Raw genomic sequence first — 25,000 nt, 5'->3', positions numbered from 1 at the left:
CCAAAAATGTGTGTTTCTTTCTGTTTTTCTTTTGCTTCTTTCTTTTTTTTTCTTTTTTTTTTGTGTGGTGATTTTCTTTTCTTTTTTTTTTTCTTTTTTCCTTCTCTCGGTTTTATTTTGATTATCTTTCTTTTCTTTGTTTTCTTTTCTTTTCTTTTCTTTTCTTTTCTTTTCTTTTCTTTTTTCTTGTGTGGTAATTGTTTCTTTTTCTTTTTCTTTTTCAATTTTTTTCCTCTCGGTTTTATTTTGATTCTCTTTATTTTTCTTTCTGTTTTTCTTTTCTTTCTTTTATCTTTTTTTTCTTGTTTAGTAATTGTTTTTTTCTTTTTTTACTCTTTTTTTTTCTTCGGTTTTATTTTGACACTTTTTCTTTCTGTTTTCCTTTTCCTTTTTCTCTTTTTTTCTTGTATAGTAATTTTTCTCTTTTTTTCTTCTTCCCTCTCTTTCTTTTTCTTTCTATTTCGTTTTCCTTTTATTTTTTCTTTCTTCTGTGTGGTAATTGTTTTCTTTTTCTTTTCCTCTTGTTTTTCTTTGCACAAAAAAATTTACGTTTCTTATTTTCTCATCTTGTCTTTTTTCTTTCTTTCTTTCCCGATTTTCATTCATTTAGTTTTTTTCTTTTTTTTTTTTTTTTTTTTTTTTTTTTATTTCCTTTCTTTATTATTTTCCTTTATCATTATTTTCTCGTGTTTTGTGTGTGTTTTCATCTCGTATTTATCCTGTTTAATTTGGCGGTTCTCTCTCTCTCTCTCTCTCTCTCTCTCTCTCTCTCTCTCTCTCTCTCTCTCTCTCTCTCTCTCTCTCTCTCTCTCTCTCTCTCTCTCTCTCTCTCTCTCTCTCTCTCTCTTTGGAAACTGTTCGGTTTAGAATAGCTTATGTGTGTGTGTGTGTGTGTGTGTGTGTGTGTGTGTGTGTGTGTGTGTGTGTGTGTGTGTGTGTGTGTGTGTGTGTGTGTGTGTGCATTTTCCTCCAGTGTGTACAGGTGTGTGAGGGAGGAAGGGAGGGAGAGGGAGAGGAAGGAGGAATGAGAGAGAGAGAGAGAGAGAGAGAGAGAGAGAGAGAGAGAGAGAGAGAGAGAGAGAGAGGGAGAGGGAGGGGGGTCAGTGGGCATACCTTAGGTCAACAGGTGAGGGGGGAAGGGGGAGGTCAGGTGGACAAGTGACAGGTGAGAAACGCCCAGGTAAGACTGGTATACACACACACACACACACACACACACACACACACACACACACACACACACACACACACACACACACACAGTTTCAGTTATAGTTAAAGAAATTCTGAGACAAAAAATTAATCTCTCTCTCTCTCTCTCTCTCTCTCTCTCTCTCTCTCTCTCTCTCTCTCTCTCTCTCCGGTAAGCGTGTTCTCACCTGGCGCGGGGCAAAGCAGTGATTTTTACACGGCAGAACAAACAGACAGGTCGGGAATAGCAGGGCGCGGCTCCTCCCTGTAATTCCACGCCGATTTGCATACGAGAGAGAGAGAGAGAGAGAGAGAGAGAGAGAGAGAGAGAGAGAGAGAGTATTGTTTGAACTTATTTATCTTTTCTAATGTCTTTTTGTAGTGTAAGATTTTTTAGTATCTTTCCTTGTATTGAGAGAGAGAGAGAGAGAGAGAGAGAGAGAGAGAGAGAGAGAGGGAGAAGGAGGAAGGGGAAGAAACAGACAGACAGACAAAGAGATAAACCAGAAAGAATGACCAGCGCTGTTTCGAAATGATACAACGCGTGTACAACAAACCCACACTAAACACCGGTGCTTTTTTTCCCCCGTGGAGTCTCCGGATGAGCGGTGGTCGGGGTCCAAATGATAGAGCCGCTTTCCTAACCAGCAATTGGAGACGATAGGGACTTTTGCCGGTTAAGAGTGTAATGGCCGAGCGTTTAACTGGCCTTGGTACTGATTACTGTTGTCCCTGCCCAGCGATTCACAAGCGGTCATCTCAAAACACCGCGGTAACTTTGCCCTGCGGAACTCCCAACACACCCAACTCACACGGCCCGGTTAACTGCATGGTGGGTTAGTCCTACGTGTCATTACATCCTGGCTCGTATTCTGAAACCATCCCTGCTTTCCAAAGGCTCTAGTTGAAGATACTCATGTTTTTAATCCCTTCAATATTGGGACATGTTCTTACCTTGAGATATTTGTACGTTAAAACCATTTTATTGACACTAAGAAGGGTCTGTGGAGGTCAGAAGATTAATGGTCACAGTTTTCACTATTTTAATCCCACACACAAGTTTCTGAAGCTGTATAGAATCACCAAATAGTAAGCTGAATGAATATGGAAACACATCATGGTACTGAAGAGGTTAAGGATATTTCTACGATTCAGGTAATGGATTGACAACATTTCTAACTTATCATAAGGAGAAACTGTCTTGAAAAACCCACTTAGTCGTCTCTGTGGCCTTGGAAAACAGTCGTAGTGAGAGAGCGAAACCTTTCAGAATAGGAACCATGTGTGACTCCCCGGCTTGGCTTCGCTCCGGATACTCGCATGTGAGGTAGCAAAAAAGGCCGGGAGGAGAGGCTCTGGTCCCTGGCGCTGTGTAATTGGTGAGCGTTTACAGTAAGAGTGTTATTTAGGATGCACTGGTGGTCATTGTGTGTGGCTGACCCGGAGAAATGGTGCCCTGGGAGACAAGTGGAGGGAGGAGGGATTGGTGGGGGGTGTTTGGTAGTGGAGGTAGGCTGGCGGGGGGAGGCTGTGGGAGGGTGGGAGGTAGAGAGGCAGGCCCACATTACCACCTATCACAGCCTGTATCACGGTCGCTCCAGGCCCTCCGTGAACCTCTTTTTCACAGGCCTCACGTGGGAAAGTCTGTGGATCACCTGGAAATATGCGAGACGGAAATGTGAGGAGAGATGTGCAATGGTGGTGATGTGTGGTGATGTGTGGTGGTGAGAGGGGTGTGTGTGGTGATTGCTTGATTGCTAGAGAGAGGAGGTGGTGTAGTGACGTGGTGAGAGTAGGTGGTGTGTGGTTATGATGTGGTGAGAGCAGAGGGATGGGTGGTGATTGCTGGTGAGAGGAGATGGTGTGTGTGGTGATGTGGTGGTGTGTGGTGTGTGGTGTTGTTGTTGATGTTCTTGTTCCTTCTTTCATTACTTCCTTCTTTTTCTTCTCATCTTCCTTTCCTTCCTTCTACCTTTTACTTTCCTCCCCTCCTCCTCCTCCTCCTCTCCTCTCCTCTCCTCTCCTCTCCTCTCCTCTTCTCCACACCACCACTACCACCACCACCACACCCAGGTTCATCTTTTGGGATAAGTTCTCTGTGTTTTTTGGATAATGACACACTGATCGCCTCCACCCAGACTGACCCTCTCCCTTCCGGCCGGCCCAGTGCGAGGGAAGACAGAAATAAAGCAGAGTTAGGAACGAGAGCATAACCCTTTCAGTATGCCCTGCCACGTTTTCATTCTGGTTACTAATTAGCGATTCTATACAGCTTGAGATATTTTTGTAGGGATTAAAATAGTGAAGACTCTGGCCATTAATCTTCTGACCTCCATAGACCCTTCCTGATGTCAATAAAATCGTCTAATCACATCCACAAAAAATCATGGTTAATATACGGCCCAGTACTGAAGGGGTTATGAGAGAGAGAAATGAAAGAAGAGGGAGAAGTAGAAATGAGAGAAGAAAGTGCAAAAAAAACGTGAGAAAAGGAAATAAGGAAGGAAGGAAAATACTTAAACAAAAAATGAGAAAATGAAAATACCAGACTAAGACGATGAGGAAAGGAGATAGAAAAGAAATAATATAGGAGAAAAGAATGAAAGGAAAGGAGAAGAAGAGACAAAGAAAAGACGAACAGAAGGAATGAAGGAAAGAGACAAGAGACTAAATGAGGAAGTGGAGATAGAAAAGAAATAATAAAGGAGGAAAGAATGAATGGAAAGGAGGAAAATAGATAAAGAATACACGAAGAGAAGGATTGAAAGAAAAAGAAAATTTTAAGGAAGTTTTTAGTCATAATTTTTTTCATTTTCTTTTTTTTCCTTCCTTTCTCTTCTTTTCTTTTCTTTTTTTTTTTCTTTTTGGCACCTGTGACTGCCTTGTCTTCACTCGCGTTGACCTCAGAGACACCGCACGCCTCCTCCTCCTCCTCCTCCTCCTCCTCCTCCTCCTCCTCCTCCTCCTCCTCCTCCTCCTCCTTTCCTCCAACCGGGACTCAGCAGGGGAGGAAAGGCCGAGGACAGGGAGCCGTGGGAGAGAGAGAGAGAGAGAGAGAGAGAGAGAGAGAGAGAGAGAGAGAGAGAGAGAAGAGCTTGACCCGTTTCACCTACGCTCACTTGCTCTATCTTTTTTCCTCCTCCTCCTCCTCCTCCTCCTCCTCCTCCTCCTCCTTTCCTGAAATTTGGTGAGAAGCGAGGAAGATAAAGGAGAAGAAATGTGGGTTTTCGGAACATGAATCTTATTATTGGAAACCTGAAACCAAAGTGTGGAGGAGGAGGAGGAGGAGGAGGAGGAGGAGGAGGAGGAGGAGGAGGAAGGAAGGAAGAAAGATAGAGAACAAAGTATCATACGAATAAAGAGATAAGAGAGAAATGTAATGTTTGGAAAAGGGAAGAAGAGGAGAGAGAGAGAGAGAGAGAGAGAGAGAGAGAGAGAGAGAGAGAGAGAGAGAAAGAGAAAGAGATAAAGCAAATCAAGTAAACAATTAACCCATAAATAACATAAAAAGATGAACAATATTCTAAAGTTACACAATTCCAAGAGAGAGAGAGAGAGAGAGAGAGAGAGAGAGAGAGAGAGAGATACAAGATCAACAACAGGTATGCATAACAATTAACCTGCCTGCCTTTCCCACAGGTGAAGTATGGGAGAAGGGAGATAATTGCTAGTGGGAAAGAGAGAAAGAGAAGGAAAGAGGAAAAAAAATAAATAACTCACGTAATAATTCAGTTTGATAAGTCACGATTGCGTCACGAAGGGGGGAGCGGAGGCAGGGGGCGGACGTTTGGATGGGAGAAAGGGGGGGGGGCGTGACGTGAAAGGAGAGTCCCTGCATTTTGGTATCACTGGGCCGTCTCTCCAACTGTCTCTTGTCTCTCTCGGATTAAATAAAGTAAGAGGGAATTAATCTTTTTATTTTTATTTTTTTTATTGGGAGAAATTGGAAGGTTTTATGATTGTTGCGTGTGTGTGTGTGTGTGTGTGTGTGTGTGTGTGTGTGTGTGTGTGTTTTCCTTCGTTGATTTGCGAGAAGGTTGTAAATTTAGGAGGAACTGGAAGATTTTATGAAAGTTTGTGTGTGTGTGTGTGTGTGTGTGTGTGTGTGTGTGTGTGTGTGTGTGTGTGTGTGTGTGTGTGTGTGTTTTCCCTCCGTCGTTGATTTGTGAAAAGATTGTAAATCATGTGTTGTCTTGTTCCCCTTCCCTTGGTTTTTCCTTGGGTTGAGTTATAGAAAGTGAAAAAAATTATTGTTTGTGGTGTTTTTCTTCGTGGGAGATATTGGAGATTGTATGAAAGATTGTTATTATTATTATTATTATTATTATTATTATTATTATTATTATTATTATTATTATTATTTTAGTTATTTTTGTATTATGTGAAATTCCTATAGATTCCCGTTTTTTTTTTTTTTTTTTTTTTTTTTAAGAGCATTCCTTCAGTCTTTCTAAGGTGAAATTAAATAACACCGAATTATTATTCTTTCTTTTTTTTCATGAAATTTGTTTTGTTTTGTTTTCATTATTTGTTGTGTGGAAATAACTATAAATTTTCATCTTTTTTTTCTGTATCCTTGTTTTTCCTGACCCAATGAAATAAAAGGAAAAGAAAGAACAGTATTTACTTAAGCCATGAAAGTCAGTCCAGTTGATAATAATGTTAACAAAAAAATCAATAAATTCTAACAGTGGAAAGGATTAACAATAACAACAACAACAACAATTACACCACCACTCACACACACACACACACACACACACACACACACACACACACACACACACACACACACACACACACACACACACACACCAATACTTTTAAAACCACTCACTGACACGTCTGTATTTTACCTGCTTTTACCTGCCATTAAGGAGAGAATGATCCCTGCCAAAGGTGAGAGAGCCGCCACCTCTCACCTGTGTTTTCCTGCCGCCTTAATTAGCGAGGTGTTGGAGCCGCGCTGGACTGGTTCTCGTGGCTTCAAAATTAGGGTGTTTGGTCCGTGTTTCAGGTCCAAGCCATTTACTCACCCTAACGCCCTACAACTCTTAATGGAGGCAGCTGTTTCGTGTTCCCTGTGTGTGTGTGTGTGTGTGTGTGTGTGTGTGTGTGTGTGTGTGTGTGTGTGTGTGTGTGTGTGTTATGCAAGAGGGGAAGCTGGCTAAGGGCAACAAAACTTAATAAAAAAAAAGGCCCACTTGATTCCCAGTTCCCTTAAAGAATGATAGAGGTAGCCCAAAGTGTTTGTGTGTGTGTGTGTGTGTGTGTGTGTGTGTGTGTGTGTGTTCGAAACAACTCAACTATGTAAAGTGTGTTTTGTCTCGAGTGCCCGCGCTACTTCAGGGCTCCAGCCGCCGTGAAGAGGCTGTGGCGCAAGGCAGAGAGAGAGAGAGAGAGAGAGAGAGAGAGAGTTTAAGCAATCACGATTTTTTATTTTTACTGGTGTGTAGGTCATAACTGTTGTTGTGATAGTAGTAACAGTAGTAGCAGTAGTGGTAATAGTTGATATTGTTATTCTTATACGATTTTATTGGTTAGCTTGACTCTCTCTCTCTCTCTCTCTCTCTCTCTCTCTCTCTCTCTCTCTCTCTCTCTCTCTCTCTCTCTCTCTGATGCTGTGAGAGGACCAAAGGTGGGATTCAGTGGGAGGCAGGCATGGGCGGATGGCATGCGTGGTGTGTGGGGCGTGGGTGTGTCGGAGGCAGTGGGGTGGTGGGGGAGGAAGGCAGTGTTGTGGTGGCGGTCGGTGGGTGTGGGGGAGGTGATGTCAGCAGGATGGTGGGGCGGAAGGGCGTGGCTGGCAAGGTGGGGGTCGCCGCCATCACAGGCTTTACAGGCACTGAACACAACGGCTTTGTTGACTCTCTCTCTCTCTCTCTCTCTCTCTCTCTCTCTCTCTCTCTCTCTCTCTCTCTCTCTCTCTCTCTCTCTCTCTCTCTCTCTCTCTCTCTCTCTCTCTCTCTCTCTCTCTCTCTCTCTCTCTCTCTCTCTCGTCGCATCTCCCACCATTCATTTCTCCCTGATCCTTCCCTGCAATTGTGTTCCCCAAGTGTTGGTGGTGGTGGTGGCCGGCTCCCCACGCTCTGGCCATCCCCTGGTCGCTGTGGTGGGTGTGCCGTACCAGTACCACGCCAGCACCACTGAGGGGTGTATTGGAGTGTTGTGCGTCACTCAGGGATGTAAATAAGACACCTGATCACGCTATCAAAAATATATTAAGGAATATGATATAGTACACTATGTACAGCAGACACCAGCAGCGGCACGGCGAGGTGGCGCGGCGCCCCTCGCGCCTCTATCTGCTCATGATGTCGGCGATGGAGAAGCCGAGCCTCTTGGGGGGCTGGGGCGCCGCGGGCTGCAGCTCTTCGTCCTCCTCCGTCAGCGTCTGCATCACGTGGTCGTCCTCGTCGTCGTCGCAGTGTAGCACGTCCACCACCTCGTCGGCCTCCAGGCGGGCGGCGGCGGCGGCGGCGGGCGCGGAGGGTGGCGTGTGTGGGGCGGCGGGTGTGGGCGGGACGTCGTGGGCGTGCTGCGCCTTGTGCACGGCGAGGGTGCGCGCCTGGCAGAATCCCTTGCCGCACGCCTCGCACTTGAAGGGCTTCTCCTTGCTGTGGATGTACTTGTGGTCGCGGAGGTGGTCCTGCCTCCTGAAGGCCTTGCCGCAGATGTCGCAGGGGAAGGGCCGCTCGTCCGTGTGGGTCCGCTCGTGGATCAGCAGGTTGTAGCTCTTGGTGAACTCCCGCTGGCAGTACTTGCAGATGTACCGCTTCTTGGGTCTGCTGAGGCGCCCCCCGGGAGTCAGCAGCAGCCGGTTCAGGGCCAGCTCGCCCGCGCCCAGCGCCGCCCATGGCAGCTGGCCCAAGGGGTTGCAACCCTGCAGCAGCCCCGCCACCCGAGGGTCCATCCCCAGGGGCGGCGGCAGCGGCTTGCCAGCGCCGCCCACAGACTGTAACAGCGGCAGCGATTGTAGCAGGTGGAAGGCTGGGGATTGGGCGGCGAAGGGGCCTGAGGGGCGTGCGGGCGGGGCCGCGGTCTCCATGCTGCTCAGGTAGCGAGTCGTGGCGGCTTCCGGAGGCGTGAAGCTTTATACGCCGCGACATTCCCTGCGGCGGAATTCCTCCCAGTGTCCCCACGCGCCCCCGGTGATTGGCTGGCCCGGTGACACCGCTGCAGTGGTGGCGGCCCGGCGCCCGCTGATTGGTGCGGCAGGAGGGCGTGGGCGGGGCGGAGGTGGCGGTGGGAGCGACGCCGAGGCCCCCGTGCGTCGCGACAACACCGCTGCCTCGTGATACACATTGGCCCACCGCGGCCACGCCTGGGGGAGCAGTGGTGTGGGGTGGGGCGGTGGGCTGCTAGGGGCGCGGTGCCGTGACGGTGATGTGGTGGTGTGCCATTGCTGCTGTTGTGATGGCGTGCTGGAATTCACCTGCACGTGTTCTATGCACGCTGATAGGGAGCACACACACACACACACACACACACACACACACACACACACACACACACACACACACACACAATGTTCAGTCACTCTCATTAAAAGCTCTTTCACCACCACCACCACCACTGCACCTGTGTCGAGGCTTGAGGAAAAGGAAGAGAACGAGGAGGCGCTGCGGGCTGAGGGGTGGAGGATGGGACGGGACGACGGGGGCAGGTGGAGGAGGGAGTGTTTGTCCGCCACCCTTGCCAAACAGAGCCGCCGTCTCGTCTCTCGTTTGTCCAAGGTTTGCAAACAAAATAAAGTTTGCTCGTTCGTGACACACTGCAGGAAATTCATCTTTGTTAGACGGGGAGCGGGAGGAGGAGGAGGAGGAGGAGGACTGAGTGGAGGAAAAGTGCGCACATGAGAATTTGAAAAAGACATCTAAACGAGAGAGAGAGAGAGAGAGAGAGAGAGAGAGAGAGAGAGAGAGAGAGAGGTGTAGGCCTGGTAATTTGGGGCAAGGGGCGGCCCTGGTGAGGACATAGAGCCAGGCCGCGACGCTGTGTGACTGTCAACATCCCCACATTTGTTTAAGACCTCTCCTCCTTCCCTCCTTCCCTCCCTCCCTCCTTCCTTCCCGCCTTCCCTCCTTTCCTGCTTCCCTCCCCCCTCCCTTCTTCCCTCCTACTTTTCATTTCTCCACCTCCCCTTCCTTTCCCTTCATATCTTCTCTCTCTCTCTCTCTCTCTCTCTCTCTCTCTCTCTCTCTCTCTCTCTCTCTCTCTCTCTCTCTCTCTCTCTCTCTCTCTCTCTCTCTCATATTTCGTATTTTAACGAACGGAAAGGTGAGAGAAGGGAGAGAAAAAGATGAATGTAAAGCAAGGAGGAGGAGGAGGAGGAGGAGGAGGAGGAGGAGGAAAAAAAGAAGGGATTTTGAAGAGTGCTTAAGGAACTCCTCAAGTGTCACCTCCTCCTCCTCCTCCTCCTCCTCCTCCTCCTCCTCCTCCTCCTCCTCCTCCTCCTCCTCCTCCTCCTCCTCCTCTTATCCAGGTTTATTCAGTAAGTTATATGCTAATGATCCTCCTAATCTGTACACTAAACACACACACACACACACACACACACACTATCATTTCAGTCTCCATTGTTCTTGTTTTTGTTCTTATTATTATTCTTTTTCATCATCATCATCATCATCATCATCATTATCATCATTAGCCTTTCTTCTTTACTCCTTCCACTTCTTCCACATTTTCTATTTCCTTCTTCACGCGCATAGCATTACCATTCTCTCCTCCTCCTCCTCCTCCTCCTCCTCCTCCTCCTCCTCTCCTCGTTCACCTGGGGGCTCATCTCATTAACCTGTCTGTAATTAATCTGCCACAACGTTAGCCTGACAGCCTCCACCCCCCCACCACCCATACCCCACCAAAATCACCCCCACCCCTCTCCTTCCCCCCTCCATCCCTCACCCTCCCCCTCACCCCACCCTTCCCCTCCTCCTCACCCTCCAACCACGTCAAAAGCGACCGCAGAACGACTCTTTGAAATCCCGCCGCCGCTGTCTTGGGGATTAGTGGAGGGGAAGGGGGGAGGGAGGGGGAGTGGAGGTGATGGAGGGGAAGGGAGAAGAGAGGAAGGAGATGATGGGAGGGAGAGGAGGAGGGAGGTGAGGGGAAATGCGCGGGGGAGGAGGTGAGAGAGGGGAAGGGAGAAGAGAGGAGGGAGGTGAGAGGGAGGGGATGTGGGGAAGGGGAGAGGGAGGGGAAGGGAGAAGGGAGAAGCGAGGGAGGTGAGAGGGAGGGAGAGGAGGAGGAGGTTAGTAAGGGAAAAGGAAAAGGGAGGGGAGAGTAGGAGGAGGAGGTGAGGAAGGGGAAGGGGGAAGGGGGATGGGGGGGGGGGTGAGGTTGGTGATGGTGATGTGGTGATGCTCGTGATGTTGGTGGTGTTGTCTTTTATTTATTTCTTGTTTATTTATTCACTGATTTGTTTTGTCTTTTGTTTTAATTTTGTGTGTTTGTTATGTTTTTCTTTTTTCTTTTCCTTTTTTCTCTTTCCCATTTTGTTTGTTTTCAGTTTTTATTTTTTTGTCTTTTTCTTTCATTTTTCCAGTCTTGCTTTCTTTTCATTTCTTTTTTTTTTATATGACTCATTTTAATTCATCGTTGTATATGAACTCTCTCTCTCTCTCTCTCTCTCTCTCTCTCTCTCTCTCTCTCTCTCTCTCTCTCTCTCTCTCTCTCTCTCTCTCTCTCTCTCTCTCTCTCTCTCAAAATGCATCTATTTTCTCTTGTGTTTCTCTAAAGGGCGTTTCTGTGTCCTGTTTGCGGCATGAAGAGGAGGAGGAGGAGGAGGAGGAGGAGGAGGAGAAGAAGACACGGGTTGACAAGTATCTGCTAATGACGCCGCCACACGCCTCCCACTAACCCACAGCAGGAGGAGACCACACGACCTCCTCCTCCTCCTCCTCCTCCTCCTCCTCTTTGGCAGGTCGGAAAAACAGACTCGCATGGGGTGAATAACTAAGCTGTTTTTACTCTCTCTCTCTCTCTCTCTCTCTCTCTCTCTCTCTCTCTCTCTCTCTCTCTCTCTCTCTGTGTGTGTCTGTCTCAATGAAAAAAGTGAAAAAATACGTTAAAAATGAAGAAAACAATTATGTATAACTTTCATTCACTTCTGGGTTTTTGTTTTTCCTTTTTTTTTTCTTTTCTATTTTTTTTCCTTCATTTTTTTTCTTCCTCTTTTGTGAGTCCACCTTTGGCGCCTAATGAGAACAAGGCAGGTGTGTGTCCTACTTGTGAATTGATTATCTGAGAGAGAGAGAGAGAGAGAGAGAGAGAGAGAGTGTGTGTACTAGTTTGGTATGCGATCTTCAAGTTTCCTTTATTCGTTATAACCAAAGTGGAATGAATATTCTATATATATATATATATATATATATATATATATATATATATATATATATATATATATATATATATATATATATATACACTTATCAAGAATTGAGTTGCAAGAGACATCAGTGATAACAATAATAATGAACACCTCAATAGTTATGAAACAGAAGCAATGAAGCGCACTTAGCGGCAGAGACAACACTTGCATCACGAATACTATTACAACGACATTGCAGCGCCAGTGAAAAGGTTTCCCAGTGCGTCTTTCAAGTGAAATGTGAAAAGTTAAGAAATAGTAACACTGTTTGACATTGATGTGGAAAAGTGTGTAGCGACTTCATCTCCCGAAATGACACAATGTGTCAGAAAAGTATCGAGTTTTGCTGGACTGTCTTATCACAGAGGACTTGTACTGCTGGACATGTTGTCATAGGAGTTGTGTATTCACTAAACAGAAATAATGAAGGCGAATTTAAATAAATAAATAGATAAATAACGATGATTACGATGCGCGTGGAGATAACGAAGCGAGTTTCCACAATAACGCAGCGAGTTTCCACGATAACGTGACAGGCGTAGTGATATATATACGCCATTTTGGTGTTCTTATCTGCACAGGCACCAGGACGAACCGTTCCTCCCCAAGGGTCCGCCCTAGCAGTCCCGTGGGCGTGAGGGCAGTGACGAGGCAACCTTGCCGCGCCTCACACGGCTCGCCATGAGCACTCACCCGCCACACACCACGCCCCAGCCATTGTCATGAAGGGAGCCCTCTCACCCCTAAAGGACCCCCGTCGTCCTGCCAGTGTCCGGTGCATGGCGCACAGCGTGCCACACACCACGCCCCAGCCACTGTCATGAAGGGAGTCCTCTCACCCCTAAAGGACCCCCCTCGTCCTGCCAGTGTCTAGTGCATGGCGCATAGCGTGGCCTCACTCGTGGCGAGTTGTTCAGCCCGGTGCCATCACAAGCTAGGGACCCGTACACACCCTCCACCAGACTATGGAAGGAGTCCTTATCACCCCAATCAGGACTCCCCTTATCTGGTGAAGGGCAGACATTGATCCCCTGCTCATGGCGACCCCTTGCCTAGTGTGAGGCGCTACAAGTGGATGACTATAGTGAAGCTTGAGGCCGCCAAGGAAAAGAAGGACCTGCTGCCAGTTCCCTGCCTTGGGCCCCAGGCCGGACCCGACAGCCACCTTCTCCCCCCATGCGGCGCCCAAGGCCGTCACGCCCCTCAACAAATTTTGGCCGAAACTTTTCAAACTTCTTTTAAATTTTGATCTGAATATAAAATCATCGATTGTAAGTGAAAAAATGGCTTTGGTTTGAAAGTGTGCAAGAGTCGACTGACAATGAAACAAGGTGAGTCAGATTTGCTCCGGAATGCTAGAGACTATAGTACCTCGCATGTTTCCTGCCGTGAATGGGCGCATCTTTATATTATGTGACCAAATAGAGACAATAATCCAGTCACATATTGCCTCAGTGCTACCTCTGCCTGTCAGTTCATGCACTGAATGGTGTGAGATATTTTGAATGAAGTGAAATGAAAAAGATGTTCTAAAATTTGCCATAGAGAAAGCTGGCAAACTACTGTGACCTCGTTGTAAAAGCCTTGAGCTAAAATCTGAAAGATTCTTTGGATACTCAAATGCCAATAAGCAGTAGATAAAGTCACAGAAGGGAGCGCAGGTCGTCTATCGATACACTGTTTATGCCGGAGTGCAGTGTGGTGAACCACGTGTACTGTACTAGTACATACACAACCTTGTTGAGTCTGGACAGGAGGAGCTTTGACACTCCAACAGACATCCCACTCATGTTTCAGATTCTCTATCCAGACAGTCTCTCGAAACCAGGACAAGTGTTTTCTTTTTATCTTGAAAATAAAAAAAGGAAATTATATTTTCTTGTAGATCACAAGATGAAGCGTGGCCCGCATACCAAGGAAGCTTTGTGACGCAGACCACACACCAAAGTAACAGCAAGAGAGAGTGTATCCAGCACAGGTAAATGACTTTGTTGGTGGACATTAACTAAGACTGAATGGTAATAGTGAAAATAGCAAAATGAAGCGGAATTAAACCTAAAAATGACACAAAATGATAAAGAAGGTGGAAGTAATGTGGAGATTTTTTTTTATTTTCTTCCACTTCCATCACAATGATCTGTATCCTCACCCACTTCCCTCCATCCTCATCACCACTATACATCCATTCTCTCCACTACTATCACTCTCACTACCTACATATTTTTCTCCCATCCACTACATTTTCATCTCCATTTTTCCTCTCCTCCACCTCCACTACCTCCACTGATCTCCCTCCACCTCACCTCTACCTCCACTTATTCCTCCACCACCATCACCTCCATGTTTTTTTCTCTCCACCTCCACTACTACCTCCATTCCACGCCATCACTCCTGACACTCCCCAGCTGCACCCCTTCCCCCTCCACTCCCCAGCTGCACTCCTTCACCCACCCACCACTCCACTTGCTCGCTGCCCTCCACCTCGTCTTCCCTCCCCTCCACTCCACTCCCAAGGTGCATTCCACTAGCCCTGCAGCTCAGCCAAACCAGTCTGACACGCCCCATTTACATGCCAGTTAGCCAGTGAGTGAGTGAGTGAATGAGTCAGTCAGTCAGTCAGTCAGTCAGTCAGTCAGTTAATTAGCTATGTACATTTTTTTTTTTAGGTTTGTTACGCTTAAAGATTGTTAGTCATTCAGTCAGTTATCTAGTCAGTCAGTCAGTCAGTCAGTCAGTCAATCAGCGAGGGAGTCAGTCAGTGTATCATTCATTCAGTCAGTCCGTCAGTCAGTCAGTCAGTCAGTCAGTCACTAAGTTTAACAGACATTCACTCACTCACTCCCTCCCTCACTGACCCACACACCCACCCACCCACACACCCACCCACCCACCGACTCCCTCCCTCCCTCCCTCCAGTCACCCATCCACCCACACCCTCCCTCCCTCCACACACCCTGCACTCATTCCTCTGCCTTCCCTTACAACAAACCTGCGTCTATCTTCGATCCAGTGTGAGTGACCCAGAGTTTCCCTTCGTCAGGTGGGGCCGGGGACCTGAGCGGCGGCGGTGGACAAGCGGGCGGGCGGCGGGCGGGTGGCGGCGGGGGTGCGGGCAGGTAAACATCTAGTCAGGTGAGACGAAAGATGACGAATCCATGAAAAACACAGGTAAATGCCCACTATCTTGTGTCCGATCTAGAGGAGGAGGAGGAGGAGGAGGAGGAGGAGAGGAGAGGAGGAGGGAGAGGAAGAGTTAAGAGTGCGGAGAAAGATATATGAGGGAAATTAGAGTGGAGATGTGTAAGATGAGAGAGAGAGAGAGAGAGAGAGAGAGAGAGAGAGAGAGAGAGAGAGAGAGAGAGAGAGAGAGAATGAAGACAAGTTTTTAAGTTTGATTAGAAGAAAGATAAATAATTAAGTAATGAACAAAAAAGAAGAGAAGGAGAAAAAAGTAGAGGAGGAGGAAGAAGAAGAGAAGAAAGGAGACAAGGAGGAGGAGGAGGAGGAGGAGGAGGAGGAGGAGGAGGAGGAGGAGGAAGAAGAGGTTAAACTTAAAATGAACAGAAGAGAAGAGAAGGAGAAAGAAGTAGAGGAGGAGGAAGAGGAATAGAAGAAAGAAGACAAGGAGGAGGAGGAGGAGGAGAAGGAGGAAGAGGAGGAGGAGGAGGAGGTTAAACTTAAAAGATATGAAACACAAAGGAGAAATAGACATAATTAAGAAAAAAAAGAGCAAACGAGGAAACCAAAAATATGAGAGAGAGAGAGAGAGAGAGAGAGAGAGAGAGAGAGAGAGAGAGAGAGAGAGAGAGAGAAAAGAAAAGAAAAATGAAAATAAAAATGAAGAAAGTAAGAAGGAGAGAGAAAGAAAAAAGATAAGGATATAATAAAAAGGAGAGAGAACAAAGGAAAAAAACTAATTAGAAAGATGAGGAAGAGAAAATAAATAAAGAAAAAGAAAGAAAATAGAAAAAAGAAAGAAAAGAAACAAGAGAAATCGATTAGAGAGAGAGAGAGAGAGAGAGAGAGAGAGAGAGAGAGAGAGTGACTTCCTGGCTGTAGATCGTTATCAGCTGGGAAGGTAATGACCGCCCGATAGTTTCCCTTATCTGCTGTGGTTAGAGGAGGTGGGGTGGAGGGGTGGGGGGGAGGGGAAGATGGGGGGAAGGTGAGGGAGTGATAGTGATCTCAGTAATTATGATGATGAGTAGCCCCCACCACCAGCACCTCTCTCTCTCTCTCTCTCTCTCTCTCTCTCTCTCTCTCTCTCTCTCTCTCTCTCTCTCTCTCTCTCTCTCTCTCTCTCATAAATAATCAATCTATTAATAAGTTTTGATTCGTAATGTTTGTTTTGGTATTTCTTTGTTTGTTAGTAAAATATTTAGACAATTACGTGTTTTGTTAGTTTGTCAATCACTTCGAAAAAAAATGTAGTGGTTTTGTTTCTATTCAACGTACCATAAACATTAATTAGTTGGTTAATCAGTTAGTCTATTAATCCCTTCAGTACTGGAACGCATTTTTACTACGAGTTTTGGTTGTGATTAGACGATTTTATTGGCATTAAGAAGGGTCTATGGAGGTCAGAAGATTAATGGCCCTGAGTCCTCACTGTTTTAATCTTCACATAAGTTTCTGAAGCTGTGTGAAATCGCTAAATAGTCACCAGAATGGATATGGAAACACGTCATGGTGCTGAAGGGGTTTATTGGTAAGGCAAATCACTAGTAGAGCTTGTGATAATTTCCCTCAACAAAGAAATATAATAGAAATACGAGTTAGGAAGGCGAAGCATCAGTAGAGCTTTATTAATTTCCCTCTATCTATCACAAACACTTAATAATTTTCCCTTAACTATCACAAATACTCAATAATTTACCTCAAAGAAATATGACAAACAAGAATGCGAGTTAGTTAGGCAAAGCATCAGTAGAGTTTATATTAATTTCCCTCTATTTATCACAAACCCTTTACCTACCACAAATACTCAATAATTTACCTCAACAAAGAAATATAACAGAAATACAAGTTAGTAAGGCAAACCACTAGTAGAACTTATATTAATTTCCCTTTACCTATCACAAAACACAATAATTTCCCTTTACCTATCACAAAACACAATAATTTCCCTTTACCTATCACAAAACACAATAATTTCCCTTTACCTATCACAAAACTCGATAATTTCCCTTTACCTATCACAAAACTCAATAATTTCCCCTTTTACCTATCACAAAACTCAATAATTTCCCTTTACCTACCACAAAACTCAATAATTTCCCTTTACCTATCACAAAACTCAATAATTTCCCTTTTACCTATCACAAAACTCAATAATTTCCCTTTTACCTATCACAAAACACAATCATTTCCCTTTACCTATCACAAAACTCAATAATTTCCCTTTACCTATCACAAAACTCAATAATTTCCCTTTACCTATCACAAACACTCAGAAATTTCCCTCAACAAAGAGATATGACAAGCAAGAAGAAAAAGTTAGCAAGCAGAAACACGAGAAGATCTTATATTAATTGTCCTTAACCTGTCACAAACACTCGATAAATTCCCTCAACACAGTACGAATTAATTCCACATTCATGAATAAATCGCTGCGTTTTGAGTTCCCACAAACACAACACGAACACAGCACAAACACACGCCGCCCGTCCACCTTCCCCTTATCGTGCGCCCATCAGTAGCTCCTGGGGTGTTAGGAAAGAGAGAGAGAGAGAGAGAGAGAGAGAGAGAGAGTAGTGGTGGTGGTGGTGGTGGTGGGAGGGAGTATATGGTCACCTGTCCACCCCATACGTCACACACCTGTCGTGACGTGATGCTGTGATGTTGTTGTTGTTGTTGTTGTTGTTGTTGTTGTTTTGTTTAGAGGTTACCTGCTAAGGGCAATAAAAATGGTGATTAGAAATAGATAAATAGATAAAAAAAAGACCTCTCTCTCTCTCTCTCTCTCTCTCTCTCTCTCTCTCTCTCTCTCTCTCTCGTCATTTTACAATCTTTATCTTTTATCTCCACCTTCCTTAATTCACCTTCATCCTAACATTCCCTCACATTCATCCTACCACATTCCTTCATCCACATCCACACATCCCACCATCTCCCACACCACACACCACCCTTATCTTCACACACCTTCACCACCACAGTAGCCCCATCAAACAGTAGCAAGCACCCCACCTCACTCCTCACTCCCCACTCCCCACTCCTCACTCTCTACTCCCCAAGGCTCCTTATCTCCCCTTGGAATTAACACACTAATGCCCCGCCAGGTGGACGAGATAGTGGCGGGCAGTAGCGGCTCCCGGGGATCATCTGATACACTATCTGATTGCCACGGGGCGCTCTGATGCCCTGATACCTTGATACTCTGATACTCTGATATTCCTTCCCAGCCTCTGCTTCCCCTACCTCCCCTCCCCTGCTTCCCCTTCCCCTGCCTGCCCTGATGAAGCTGCTACTGCCGCCCCTCTCTTCCTCACCTCCTTATCTCTCGCCTCTGTCACGCCCTGCCGCCTTCCTTCTGTGGGTAATGGTTTTGATGCTCCTCCTCCTCCTCCTCCTTCTCCTCCTCTTCTGCTTCTGCTTCTTCTTGTATTCTTTTTATGCAGGAGAAACAACTGGCCAAGGGCAACAAAAATGAAAATAAAAGGCCTACAGGGTTGTTGGGCGGTTCCCTTAAAGGTCAAGTGGGTTATCCAAAATTCAGGAACAAATGTCTTGAAACCTCCCTCATAAAAGAAGTCAAGTCGTAGGAAGATGGAAATACAGAAGCAAGTGGGGAGTTCCAGAGTTTAAAAGAGAAAGGTATGAATGATTGGGAGTACTGGTAAACTCTTGTATTAGAGAGTTGGACAGAATAGGGATGAGAGGAAAAGGAAAGCCTTGTTCAGCGAGGCCGCAGGAGGAGAGAGACGTGCAGTTAGCAAGATCAGTAAAGCAAAGCAAGATCAGTAGAGTATAGATTCTTCTTTTTTTTTTTTTTTTATAGTCACCTCACTGCTTAGCCCCTTCAAGTACAGAAACTCATGTGGAGGATTAAAATAGTGAAGACTCTGGCCATTTATCTTCTGACCTCCATAGATTCTTCCTAATGTCAATAAAATGGCCTAATCACACACGAAACTCATGGTAAAAATGTGTCCCAGTACTCAATGGGTTAAGCACCTGAAATGCAACCTTCCCCCCTTCCCTTCACCTCACGGGAAGGGGAGTGGCCTGGATAGCGTTAATGCCCCTTGAGACCATCGATCCATTAACCCATTAACCCACGCCGGCCAGAGCTGTGACTTCCCAGGGTGACTGAGAGGGCGGGTCAGTGGTGCCAGGACAAACACGCCTCGCTTTGCTGTCACGGTGTTGGCTGCAGTACTTATTTTTATGTAAGAGGGGACAACTGGTTAAGGGCAACAAAAATAAAAAAAAAGGCCCACTTCGATGCCAGTCCCCATAGAGATCAAATAGAGTTAGCCAAAGGAAAGGGATAAATGTCTTCACCAGTTTTATTTATTTATTTTTTTTTTTGTAATATTTCCTGATGCACAGTGGCTCGCTTCTCGTATCACTCACTTTAAAAAAAAATGAGTTTGCTTTGGTTTGGTGATCATGTTACAAGGATGGTGAGGCAGTCAATGGGTCGGTATTCAGAAACGCTCTTCTCTCACCACGACTATTTTCCAAGGCCACAGGGATGACTATAAGCGGGGTTTTCAAGAGTGTTTCTCCACTTAATAATGTAGAAATCTTGTCACTCTGCCTCTAGAACCGTGAAAACATCTTAAAAAACGCTCTTCTCTCTCACCACGACTGTTTTCCAAGGCCACAGGGATGACTATAAGCGGGGTTTTCAAGAGTGTTTCTCCAGATAATAATGTAGAAATCTTGTCACTCTGCCTCTAGAACTGTACACCTTAAAAAAAAACTCGTGTAAATTTAAATAAAGCTTTTTGAAATAGTGGAGGTGAAGCGCAGAAAAGTTTGAGAATGTGAGCCAGGCAGTCAGGGGTTCAGGGGGTCATTAATTAACACGTGGCGGGGAGGAGCAGTGTGAGGGGTGGTCAGGTGTGTCAGGTGTGCAGGTGTGTCCCTCGCGCGCTCCCACACCTATGTCACATCCCTGCCACGCCCCCAGGTAAGTCCCACCTCGCCCCTCAGTGAGCTTGCATTATTGGTGTAGTGGTCTCTCTCTCTCTCTCTCTCTCTCTCTCTCTCTCTCTCTCTCTCTCTCTCTCTCTCTCTAATTGTATCCCTAACTCCACCCTCGCCTTCCTCCTCCTCCTCCTCCTCCTCCTCTTCCTCCTCCTCCTCCTCCTCCTCCTCCTCCTCCTCCTCCTCCTCCTCCTCCTCCTCCTCCTCCTCCTCCTCCTCCTCCTCCTCCCCTTCCACCACCACCACCACCACCACCACCACCACCACCACCACCACCACCACCACCAACACCATCACCATCACCATCACCATCACCACCACCATCACCACCACCACCACCACCACACTCACCTGCCGCAAAACTCACCTTGCCTAATACGGGTAATTTGCCGCAGCCTCACCTGGACGCAGTTTGGACGTGTAATCTTGAGCTAATAACGAAGATTTACCAGTCACTCGGCAGGACATGATTCTCTTTAGGGGGTTTGGATTCTCTTAAAGGGGGTTGAATACTTTTAAAGTGGTTTGGAAACTCTTAAAGGGATTCTGATACTATTAAAGAGGATTTGGTTATTTTAAGGCGTGTTGGATTCTTCTTCTCTTCCATTTGAATCTAATCACCTGTTAATTAGCATCTTTATTCACACCTGTAATGGCAACACATGGTTTTCCACACCTCTCAGACACCTTTGTTGATTAAGATTTGTTTTAACTTACTCCTTCATCGCATTCCTTTCTCCATCCTTCTCTTCCCTTCCTTCCTTCCTTCCTTCCTTCCTTCCTTCCTTCCTTCCTTCCTTCCTTCCTTCCTTCCTTCCTTTACTTCATTTTCTTTCCCTCAAATCACTCTACCTCATTTCATTTCCTCTCTCCTTTTCACTCCCTTTTCATTCCATTCCTCCTCCTCCTCCTCCTCCTCCTCCTCCTCCTCCTCCTCCTCCTCCTCCTCCTCCTCCTCCTTCTTCCTTCACTCACCTGTACAGTTTCGAAAAATATCCAATTTGTCTTCCTGCTCACCTGTTGACCCTCCCGCCGCCTCCTCCTTGGAACATGTTTAGTCTGATGAGCACACCTGAAATTCTGTTGTAGAGACCAGGTACAGAGGAGACCCGCCCCGCTAGCTGACCTCTCTCTCTCTCTCTCTCTCTCTCTCTCTCTCTCTCTCTCTCTCTCTCTCTCTCTCTCTCTCTCATACGGTAAAATCAAAGCTAAACTATTTTGAAAGAGAAAGAGAGAGAGAGAGAGAGAGAGAGTTTTATTGATCACAAGTACTTTTCTGCTTTCTATCTCTCTCTTTCTCAAAGCCAAACTATTTTGAGAGAGAGAGAGAGAGAGAGAGAGAGAGAGAGAGAGAGAGAGAGAGAGAGAGAGAGAGAGAGAGAATTTTACTGACCTTACTAAATATAAAAAAAAACTTTACAAGAAACCATTCACTTTGAAAAAAAAAAAACACGTAACACAGAAAGAAAGAGAGAGAGAGAGAGAAACGAGAAAAAGTGAGCGTAGAACTGAAAGAAAACGCAAAATAAACATAGAATCCTCGTTTTCTTCACCAACTCGAACCTTTTAAGGGCAGACTAAGGTGCTTTGGTATTCCGCCGCGGTGCCCTGGGAGTTCTGTTCGGCGGGTTCAGTTTGCGCGATAATATGATAATCTGGGTTGACGAAGGGGCGCGTGATGGCGTGTAGGGCGTCAGGGTAACTAAACGTCCCTAGATAAGCGCTCTACAGGTGAGTGGTGAGGCCAGCAGCTGTCTGGATCTTGGCCTCACACACCTATTTTGCTTACGGCTGTTTGGGTAGGTTGTTGTTGTTGTTGTTCTTCTTCTTCTTCTTCTTCTTGTTCTTCTTCTTGTTCTTCTTCTTGTTCTCTTGTTCTTTTTCTTTTTTTTCCTCCTTCTTCTTCTTCTTCTTCTTCTTCTTCTTCTTCTTCTTCTTCTTCTTCTTCTTCTTCTTCTTCTTCTTCTTTTTCTTCTTCTCCTCCTCCTCCTCCTCCTCCTCCTCCTCCTCCTCCTCCTCCTCCTCCTCCTCCTCCTCCTCCTCCTCCTCCTCTTTTCTTATCTGTTTCCGTCCTTCCAGTAATCTAGATCATAAAACAAGAAGATTCCGTTTAAATGACGTAAGAGATGAGATAGAAGAAGAGGAAGAGTAGGAAGATGAAGGAGGAGGAGGAGGAGGAGGAGACACGCCACCCTCCCTCATTAGGAGTCATGGGCTAAGGGTTAATATAGTCCTCCCGCCTCGTCCCGCCTCTTCTGTCCTCCTGCCTCTGTCCTCCCGCCTTCTCTGTCTCTTCCCGCTTCTATATCCATTGCCACTCCTTCGGTTGCCTCTCTTCTCTTCTTCTCCTCTTCTTCCTCTTCCCTTTTTCCCGCCTTCCTTCTTTATCCTCCCGTCTTTATTTATCTCTCTCCTGCTTCTCTCTCTCCTCGCTTTTCTTATCTTCTTCTCCTCCTTCATCTTCTCCTCCTCCTCCTCCTCCTCCTCCTCCTCCTCCTCCTCCTCCTCCTCCTCCTCCTCTTCCTCTTCCTCCTTCTTCTTCTTCTTCTTCTTCTTCTTCTTCTTCCTCACTTCTTCCCGCCTTCCTCCTGTCTCCTCCTGTCTTTATTCTCTTCTCTTGCTTTTATCTTTCTCTTTCCTCGTTTTTTTTTTTTTTCTTCCTTTTGTCTTCTTGTCTTCCTCTCGTCCTTCCTTTATATTCCCGTTCTTCCTTCCCGTTTCTTTTCTCCTGTTTCCCGTTTTTTTTTTTTTTCTCCTCTCTTTATCTTCTTTTCTCCCTCTTATCTTATCTTCCTCTTCCTCTTCCTCTTCTGTCTTCCCTCTATTCCTTCTGTCTCCCTTCCATCATCGCTCTTCTCTTCTCTTCTCGTTCTCTTCCCGTCCTTTCTTTGTTTCTTTAGTTATGTTCTTCCTTCTTACCGCTCTCTCTCTCTCTCTCTCTCTCTCTCTCTCTCTCTCAGGAAAGTAGAGAGGAATGTATGGGATAAGTAGCGGTGTGTGTGTGTGTGTGTGTGTGTGTGTGTGTGTGTGTGTGTGTGTGTGTGTGTGTGTGTGTTGTGTTGCGGCGTAGTAGCGGTCACTGAGAGGATATACAGCTGAAGTGTCTGAGAGAGAGAGAGAGAGAGAGAGAGAGAGAGAGAGAGAGAGAGAGAGAGAGAGAGAGAGAAAAAAAAACTCTTAAAACAAAAATAATTAAAAGGCAAACACACACACACACACACACACACACACACACACACACACACACACACACACACACACACACACACACACACACACACACACACATTGTCACCTCGGCTTTACAGTAGCCACCTCAACACCTCTCCCTCCATTTTTCCCCTCTCGCTCTCCCTCCTCCCCCTCCCCACCCAACCTTCCTCTCCTCTCCTTTCCCCTCTTTTCCCTCCATCCCTCCAACTCATCACTCTTCCTTTCCTCCACCCTCCCACTTCTCCTACCACCCCTACCCCTCCCTTCTACTCTTCCTCCCCTCTTTCCCCTCCTTTCCCTCAAGTTCCCTCCATTCCTCCAACACTCCCCTTTCCTCCACCCCTCAATTCCCCTCCAGTTCACTCTTCCACCCCTCTCCCTATTTTCTCTCCAATCATTCCTTTCCCCTCCTATCCATTCAATTCTTCCCTCCATCCCTCACAGCATTCCCTTTTCCTCCACCTCACCCCTTCAACCCCCGCTCCCCTCTTCTCTCCGACAAGAGCGTCTGTGTAGGTGGTCGCTGGGGGTGGCGGGGGATGGGGAGGCGACTGTAGCTTCTGAGGTCACGGTAGGAATGCAACATGACCCCCACACAGTGACCCGCGCCCCTCACTCGACCCCTCAGGTTATCAGAGTGAGGGGAGGGGGTGAGGGGACGGAATCGACGTGAAACTGTGCTGTGTTGTGATTTGGCGACGTGATGGGGGACGAAGGAGGGGACGAGGGGAGGTGGTGATGAGAGGGAACGGTGGAGGTTGAGGGGAGAGTGAGGGGAAGGGGTGTTGGAAGGAGGTGAGGCAAGGGAAGGTGGCTCGGGTGTCACGTGATCTGTGTGTCGCCTTGTTTGTTGGTGTTGAGATTAGCTCGCCTCCTGGTGCTGGACAGACGAACTACTATATTATGCTACACTGCAAAATAGACGGTAGTTATATATAGACAGAGAAAGAGAGAGAGAGAGTTTGTGTGAGTGTGTGTGTTTGTGTGTAATCAGTACCTAGCCTTGAAAACTTACGGTCTGTGTTACTATCTGTTTCAGCAGCCGTGTTACTTAATTTATCCCGAACTCTCTATCGTGGGATGCAAATTGAGTTACTGACAGTCCCATGGAGGGGAGAAAGACGGGGGACCTCACACACGGCGGCAGGTGAGGCAGAGAAGCAGGTGTGTCGTCGTTTGTGGAAGTGGCAGAGTTTTTGATAAGGTTTGGTAGAGGTTTAGGTAGATAAGATTAGGTTAGGTTAGGTTAGGTTAGGTCAAGTTAGGTTAGGTTAGGTTAGGTTAGGTCAAGTTAGGTTAGGTCAAGTTAAGTTAAGTTAGGTTAGGTTAGGTTAGGTTACATCATGTTGTTTATGGAGTCACTAGTGTGGTTTTCTGTTAGTTAGATAGGTTTTGTGGAATTGGTTAGGTTAGGTTAGTTTAGATAAGATTAGGTTTGTTTATGGAGTCAGTAGCGATGGTTTTCTGATAAAGTTAGATGTTATGGACTTGGTGTGTTATGGATGAGTTCTGTATAGTGTGTCTGTTGTTATGGTGTCATTAGAGTGTCATTGAGTCAGAACTGCTACGTGGGATGCATATTTTTGTGTCTGTTAAATCCATCAATCAAATAATTAATCAGTTTCCACATATGATACATAGAAATTTCTTTTCCTCGTTCTTGTTAAACCAACCAATAAATTACTAAGCACGACAGTTAATTCATTCATCTATTTATCTATTTATAATTTCCTCGTCGTTACAAGTCCACGTCCTCGCCGCGGCACTGAATCAAATCACTGCAGCGCCTCCTTCAGAGTGTCACCCGAGGCTGCCACGGGACATCGGGGGTCAAGGAGTTGCAATAATCTCCCCAAGGGCCTACTGGATCGCTGCCCCACGCCCCATGTAAGGCGCCTTGTCCCGCCGCGCCACGTGTGTCCGAGATAAGACTCACGGCGACAACGACACAGAACGCTAGGGACTTGACTGCGTGGCGTGGGGGTGTCGGGGTGTCGGGTGCGGTGGGAGGTGTGGAGGGTGTGGTGTGTGGTGGGAGGTGTGGAGTGTGGGTGTGGAGGGTGTGTG

General features: G+C 46.4%; 2 protein-coding genes and 1 long non-coding RNA gene across 3 annotated transcripts in view; 1 reads left to right on the top strand and 2 right to left on the bottom strand.

The window, feature by feature from the left end:
* Positions 1 to 14,636, top strand: part of LOC123507040 — a 43,738-nt gene extending 29,102 nt beyond the window's left edge. The window contains exon 3 of the long non-coding RNA XR_006675563.1: positions 14,604 to 14,636. This is a non-coding gene — a long non-coding RNA (uncharacterized LOC123507040). The remainder of the gene's footprint in view (positions 1 to 14,603) is intronic.
* Positions 7,399 to 8,241, bottom strand: LOC123507039 (protein odd-skipped-like). The gene has a single exon (XM_045259550.1). The coding sequence runs from the start codon at positions 8,237 to 8,239 to the stop codon at positions 7,493 to 7,495; it is 747 nt and encodes a 248-aa protein (XP_045115485.1). The 5' UTR covers positions 8,240 to 8,241; the 3' UTR covers positions 7,399 to 7,492.
* Positions 14,637 to 24,725: 10,089 nt separating the features above from the next.
* Positions 24,726 to 25,000, bottom strand: part of LOC123507019 (extensin-like) — a 369-nt gene continuing 94 nt past the window's right edge. The window contains exon 1 of the mRNA XM_045259515.1: positions 24,726 to 25,000. This exon is cut by the window's right edge and continues 94 nt beyond it. Within this exon, the coding sequence (XP_045115450.1) occupies positions 24,726 to 25,000 (275 nt within the window).

Source organism: Portunus trituberculatus, chromosome 21 (assembly GCF_017591435.1).
Source record: "Portunus trituberculatus isolate SZX2019 chromosome 21, ASM1759143v1, whole genome shotgun sequence".
Lineage (NCBI taxonomy): Eukaryota > Metazoa > Arthropoda > Malacostraca > Decapoda > Portunidae > Portunus > Portunus trituberculatus.
Note: the sequence above shows the minus strand (reverse complement) of the source record. Positions and strands in the feature narration are given on the sequence as shown.

Coding starts and splice junctions, on each gene's coding strand:
- LOC123507039 (XM_045259550.1), bottom strand. CDS start 8,239: ATGGAGACCGCGGCCCCGCCCGCACGCCCCTCAGGCCCCTTCGCCGCC.